We start from the raw sequence: 7105 nt of genomic DNA, 5'->3' as shown, positions 1-7105 counted from the left end.
CTGGTATAATCCTATCAATCCTGATATGATCAAGATATATATAAGATATAATCAAGATGCAATCAAGATGTTCTCTCCTAATCCTATCAATCCTGGTACAATCAAGATAAGCTTTCCCAAGATGGCGGCTCCTGGAACATCTGAGTGTCTTGATCCAGAAAATAATGAATTTCTGGATTCTCCTGCAAATTCCCTAGCCATAAACCCTCCGAATCTCCAAACATACCTTTATATTTGTTACAGAGTTCCAACACCAACTCATGAATCCTCTTGACCCGGTATTCTGTGTTGTTGTTGACCGAGCTCCTCACTACACATCTACCCGATCTGCCATCTTCAAGGAAGGCCTGTTAGTGTAGTGGTTAAAAACAAAAACAAAAACAGTTAAACAGCCTTGTGGCCCAGTATTCCGTGTTGTTGTTGGAGTTCCACACTACATGTCTCGCTGCTGCTCGAAGTTCTCCCTGCTGCTCGAAGTTCTCGCATGTGATAATATGTGATAATTTCTGCATTCTGTTGTTTCCCTTTTCTTTGGAGTGGAGATATTGATCTCTTCCAATTGGTTTACCAGGTAGATGTCTTCCAAATTTCTTGACATAGACAAGCCAAGCATCAGTTTGTTTAAGCATTTCAATTGGTATTCAGTGAGCTCTATAATCTTATTGGACTTCTTCTATCATCAATTCTTGAGCATATGCTACCTCCTGAATTGACATATTTTTGCAGTCATTTCAGTTTGAAAAATGCTAAGTATGTTCTTCCATTTTGGCTTTCTGCCAAGGGTCTTTGCACAGTTCACTGGAATACTTTGCTTTGTCTTCTCAAACAGCCCTTTGATGTTTTCTGCTCATCTCTTTTACTTCATTCATTTCGTCATTGGTGTTAGCTTATTTATGCTCAAGAGCAAGTTTCACAGACTCTTCTGATACACATTTTTGTCTTTTCTTTTGTTCCTTCCCTTTAATTATATTTTTCCTTTTTCATGTGTGTGATGTTTTTGACATTAGTTCACATTTTGTCCAGTCTTCAGTCACTGGAGATATTTTATTCTTACAGCTCTCCAATGGGATGAATATATATATATTTTGACTAACAGTGTATGTGCTCATTTGCCTTCAACATACAATAATGTGATAGCCTAAACAGATATCAAAGTTGGCATTTATACTGAACTAAGTAGTTAAGTTCAACAGTCAGATTCTCATGTCAATTTCTGACACAAAATCCACAGCACTCTATATCATGTTGTATTCTGATTTTTCTTCTGGGCACAGTTCGAAATTCCCAAAGGATTTCAGCACAATTTGCCGCTCACATTTTCAAAGTTACCTTTTATCTCAAAAACCTAAGTGCATCCTGCAAGCACCGACTTCTAAAAATATAATAACAACACCAATGTGTGGGAATAAACTTCTGGAAGTTGGAGAAGACTGCGATTGTGGATCTCCTAAGGTATGAAAATATATGAAGTTTAAAATATTTATTAAAGTTACTGGAGCATAAATATTATGCAGTTTTATCCCATCACCTACTTTAAATGATCTTCTGGAAATTCTTTAAAAAATAAGGTTGAAATTTTAGTGAAAAGTAAACTTGCACTTGTGTTTTTACTGCATATGTTTGTTGTTGTTGTTGCTACATGCCATCTAGTAGGTTCTCGTTGTTGATGTTAAGTGCCATTGAGTCAGTTTCAATCCATCACGACCCTATATGGGGTTTCTGAGGAGCAGCTGGTGAGTTTGAACCACCAACCGTGCAGTTTAAATGACTTTTCAGTCTGGTGCAGTAACCCACAGTAATCACACAAGGACTTAAGTGTGTTTCTCATAGAGAACCTGTACATGGTTTCTGAGGAGCAGCTGGTGGGTTGGAACCACCAACCTATTCCAGCATTCCAGTACCACACTTAGACTAATGACATTAGTTATCTTTTAGAAGACATGGTATAGACTAGGATATGATTATGACATGACTATAGAAGTTGAATACAAAGTAGAAAATCATTAGCTATAACATGCTACATATCCCTAGACCTATTAGTCAGGAATCCTAAAATTACATAAAATCAAAATGTTTATTTGTTTAGCACTCAGAATTACAGCAATTAAATAACTTGCTTAAAGAGGAATGCTCTTTGCTCATCGAGTCAATGTATTAAGCAGGCATAGAAAACAAGACAAAACAAAAAATCAAATAAACCTGTAATAAATGCATGAACATACCCACTAAAGGTGGTTATAATTCTGTGAATTTTTGAAAAATTAGATAGCTTCATGCAACAGTATACTCTAAAGACTATCTCATAAAATTTCAACTGACAATCCCATAATAGCATTCTACAAAAAAGATTCTGTTGTCTTAGTAATTTTTCCCTATTAAAAATTTAAAAATTAAGAGTCAACATATAAAAAGATTATTTATATAACTAGCAATCTTAAAAATGCTTTTACAGATATCATCTCCTTTCTGATTCAGAACAAACATACAAAATCTATACTGTTATCCCAATTTAAAGCAGTGAGGTTCTGAAAAGTTAAGTAACTTGTTGCAAAGCTGCAAAGCTGCCAAGCTAGTAAGTCAGTTGCAACCCAAGATATAGCCATGACTTTACATGACTTTATGACAATGGGGGAGTCATATAGACTCTCTGACAGAATTAATTGATTTAGAAATTTTTAATGGTTGGATTATGTTAGAATATTAGATGGAGTAACAATCGTTTCTGAGAATGTTGCAAATATTCTCTTAATTATGAGATATAAGTATAATTTTATAAATGATTTACCATTTTATATTTTTATAATTGCAGCTAGATTTATTTCATCATTAATTACTTACATTCCCTTATGGTGTCTTGAATGGGAAACAACATAAATTGTATGTAGTCCTCGGTATTTCTTGTTTCAGCATGTTTATAACATATAGTCAATGCGGTTGACCAAAATTAAATAAAATTACTGATGTGGCTCTGTGAGTTAATGTGTCAGACTGTAAAGCCATTTGAACTACAAGGTCAGGAGTTGAAGCTCACCAGCTGCTCCTTGGAAACCCTAAACAAGGTCGCTATGGGTCAGAATCAACTTGATGGCACTCAACAACAACAACTGTCTATGTGGTGTCTAAGACTTAGTAGTATTAAATGTATATTAGGCAACTCCTGAATTGTTTATATACTTTATTGATTTGCTTCTAATGGAGTTAAATAAAGCTAAAGGATTTAGGCTTACAAACAACTCATTTTTTAAATAACTTTGTTTTCTTATCCAAAGAATAAAACATACTCTTTTTGGTGGTGTTGGTGTGCCATAGTGTCGGTTCCAACTCATAGTAACCCTGTAGAGGGTTTCTGAGACTGGAAATCTTTACAGAAGCACTGTTGACCATGTGGTTAGCAACACAGTTTGTAATTCACTATGCTATAGTACCGTTTATTAAATAATACTGTTTCCCATAAGTCCCATGTTTAGGTCCTTCTCAAGATCAAAAAAATATTATATCTATGTCTTTAGATGTTACCACACAAGCATCACACTATTTTTTATGACTGCAAATTTATAATGTATTTTAATATCTTGTGTGTCAAGTCTCCTTCTGGATGTTTTTTTTCAGAACTTGTATACCAGCATAGCAATTCTTCAGTGTTTACTTTTCAAAATACCTTGATTGTTGCATCTATTTTGTTTCTGATCAATTGTCTTTCAAATGCAAATGAAATTCTGATTAAAATGTATTAAATTCATCTTCTAATTTGAATAATACTGACATTTGCACAATATTAAATTTGTATATTTAACATTTATGAAACCACCTTTACATTTATATAATTTATGTATTTATGAGTTATAAATATATAATTTATGCATTTATAATTTATAAAAATACCCTTAAAATTTATCAGAAATTTCTTTTCCCAGACAATTTATTCATGTGGTTACTGAAATACATATATTTTGTCCTGAAGTATTTTTCTATTTTTTGCTTTGCTATTATTATGTGTAATACCTCATTTTTATTTTAGGTTCAAACTAATTACTGTTGATTTAATGTTTTTGTTATTATTTTAAGCAACTGCATTAGTTACTCACCTAATAATTTTAGATTTGACCTTGTTTTCTTCAGATAGAGATTTATATTATAGGCATATAATGAAATGTGTTTACTCTTTTCTATTATTACACATTCATATATTTTCTTCATCTCATAGTATTTGTTGAAATTTCCATGAAAATAAATAAAATAAATAATCCTCATCTTGTTGTTGTTGTTGTTAAGTGCCTTCGAGTCGGTTCCGACCCATAGCGACCCTGTACAGGGTTTCCGAGGGTGTAAATCCTTACGGGAGTAGAAAGCCTCATCTTTCTCCTGCGGAGCAGCTGGTAGTTTCGAACCGCTGACCTTAAGGTTCGCAGCCCGATTCGTAACCACTACGCTACCAGAGCTCCTCATCTTGTATTTTATTAAATTCATTTTTGCTATTGGCTAGGTAGATTTTCTTTCTCATGCTTGGGTATCATTTGGTCCATGGTTTCCTTACATGCACTCAAATAAACTCAATAATGGCTTCTGAATTTTTACCAACTGAATTTGACCATGTATCTAAGTAATATTGTTGTTGTTGTTAAGTGCCGTAGAGTCGGTTCCGACCCATAGCGACCCTGAACAGGGTTTCGGAGGCTATAAATCTTTACAGGAGCAGACAGCCTCATCTTTCTCCCACGGAGCAGCTGGTAGTTTCAAACTGCTGACCTTGCGGCTCACAGCCCGATTTGTAACCAGTATGCTACCAGAGCTCCTTAAGTAATATTAGTAACTCAATAAATGAATTATATTCCTTATTTAGTAAAGTTGAGTCACCCATGCATTTTATGTTGAACATATGCTATAGTGGAGAGTTATTATAGTAATAAACTAATGCTTTGTCAGTATTTTATCCAAGCTTTTATGAGAATATGTGTGAGTTGTGTGAATATGCATGTCCATTGCCATCTCTATCAGGATTTTTTCTTTTCTTTTCTCTCAAATTTTAAGTTTGCATAGTATATAAAAATATTTCCCAAAAGTGTGAATGAATTTATTAATAATATCATCTGAATAAAATGTATTTGGAATAATTCATTAACAATACATATTCTGGTCTCTTAAAAGTGAATTGTCATTATTTATTACATTATTTTTCCTTATCCTTGCATTTCCTTGGTCATTTCCACTGGAATTTGCATAGTAAAATAATCTAAAAAGTGGAGCATCATTGTTGTACTGTACCAGAATTTCTTGAGTCAGGTCTGTGGGAAGAGCAATGTTTAGCTCACTTTTATCATTGTATGTGTGTTTGTAAGGAATGTACCAATTCTTGCTGTGAGGCCATGACCTGCAAGTTGAAATCCAGAACTGATTGTGTGGGAGATGCTGAAAACCAAGTCATGTAAGTTATTTATTTTATTTCTCAAATATTTCTCACTTTTATCTCTTATTTACTAAAGATGTGCTAATTATCTCTATAAGAAACTAATACTATCACATGTGCTATAGTTTCAAAATGATGGAATTTGGGGTATAAAAATTATGTTTTATGTCACTCTGTGTTGTATGTACATTTACTAATGAAAAAAGATTAAGATAGCTAAACCCTGCTGAAAAGTATATAAATTCTTGCTAGGTAGTAAGAAAATTGCTACATATGAAGTTTACTAAATTATTACTGAAACTTTGTCTTTAAAACCCCAACTGATGAGAAACTTTCATCCCTGGATAAGAGCTGGTAGCTAAAACATGCAAGGCAATCATAAAATCCATAAGATCACATTGTGGCATAAGATTTGATGACCAGATCCCTTTTAAAGTGCCTAAAAAAGCCATATTCACATAGCATTCTTATATTTTATGCAATCTTATGTGTTGAACTAGGACAACCAATTCCTCTGATTATGGGATTTATTTCAGTGAGAAATTATCTGTAAATCTAAAGATGAAGAAAAGAAGTGGTAGGTAAAGAAAAACTCAGGATAAATTACTAGAAGGAGCTATACTCAGTCTCCTTTTCTGAATATGGTCTAGAATGGAACCTGCAGAGAATTATTACAAAGAGAATAATTGACTCACATACTAGCAGTTGTTGCCTCCTCAGGAAAGAACCAACAAAGTCATGAGTTAGGGACCATGGCTCAATCATTTACAAAGCACCTTTTAGGACACACTGCCTGAACTGCAGCATGCATCTACTCTGTTGGATTTTCTGGAAGTTTTGCTCATCCTCTTAGTTGTCACAGAGGTCAGAAGCATCGCATCTCAGAAAATAATTGTTTAACTCTTTGGTGGCTTAGAATGATAGGTGGATATAGCTATGTCTTTGGCCCAATTACTAGGCAGAATAGTCAGTTTGGTACTGTGGAAAGAAAACTAGATTTGGACTCTGGGAACGCCAATTTTAGCCTTAGTTCTGCCAGTAAGTAGCTGTGAAGATATAAGTCAAGTTATTGAATTAGTTTTCTCACCTGTAAAATAAAGTTAATGATAATAACTCTAACTAGGGTTGTTAGTATTATTTAAATTCAATGAAGTTTTATGATTTTTAGTAGTATTTTATGATTTATAGTAAATCAAACTTATTTTCTCCCTTTTTAACAGAGAGTGAATCAAAAGGTCTACATTAAAAAAAAAAAAAAAAAGGTGTACATTCATCGAGCTCCTCTTTTGTCAAGAAAAGAATCAGAAAACTCCAAGCGTGTCTTCTCATCTTTGTAATTAGATATAGCTTGTTTTTCACTTAGTATGCTGCCAACCGGTAAATCAATGTAGTTAGAAAAGTTGCTTATTTCTTAAGGCCTAACCTTTAGCTCTGCTGCTTGGTAAACAAAAGAATTAGATTTTGACAAAAACATTTCAATGTGTACTATTGAATTTCTGAGAGTTGATCCAGAATTGTAATATTACCACTTTCATTTTGTTAGTCGGTTTGAAGCACAAGGTTCGTGGTTCCAACCCACCAGCCGCTCATTGTAAACCCTATACTAGGTTGCTATGAGTTAGAACCAACTTGATAGCACCTAACAAAAACAATATGATAAACTAAGTCTAATTGCTGATTTGAAAGGAGAGCAGAATTCCT

At 33.7% G+C, this 7105-nt stretch overlaps 1 protein-coding gene across 1 annotated transcript in view; it reads left to right on the top strand.

The window, feature by feature from the left end:
* ADAMDEC1 (ADAM-like, decysin 1) overlaps positions 1–7105 on the top strand; it is a 39364-nt gene that overhangs the window by 26889 nt on the left and 5370 nt on the right. The window contains exons 12-14 of the mRNA XM_006864443.1: positions 1275–1452; positions 5337–5422; positions 6258–6442. Of these exons, the coding sequence (XP_006864505.1) occupies positions 1275–1452; positions 5337–5422; positions 6258–6442 (449 nt within the window). The remainder of the gene's footprint in view (positions 1–1274; positions 1453–5336; positions 5423–6257; positions 6443–7105) is intronic.

Source organism: Chrysochloris asiatica, unplaced genomic scaffold, assembly GCF_000296735.1.
Source record: "Chrysochloris asiatica unplaced genomic scaffold, ChrAsi1.0 scaffold00064, whole genome shotgun sequence".
Taxonomy (NCBI): domain Eukaryota; kingdom Metazoa; phylum Chordata; class Mammalia; order Afrosoricida; family Chrysochloridae; genus Chrysochloris; species Chrysochloris asiatica.
Note: the sequence above shows the minus strand (reverse complement) of the source record. Positions and strands in the feature narration are given on the sequence as shown.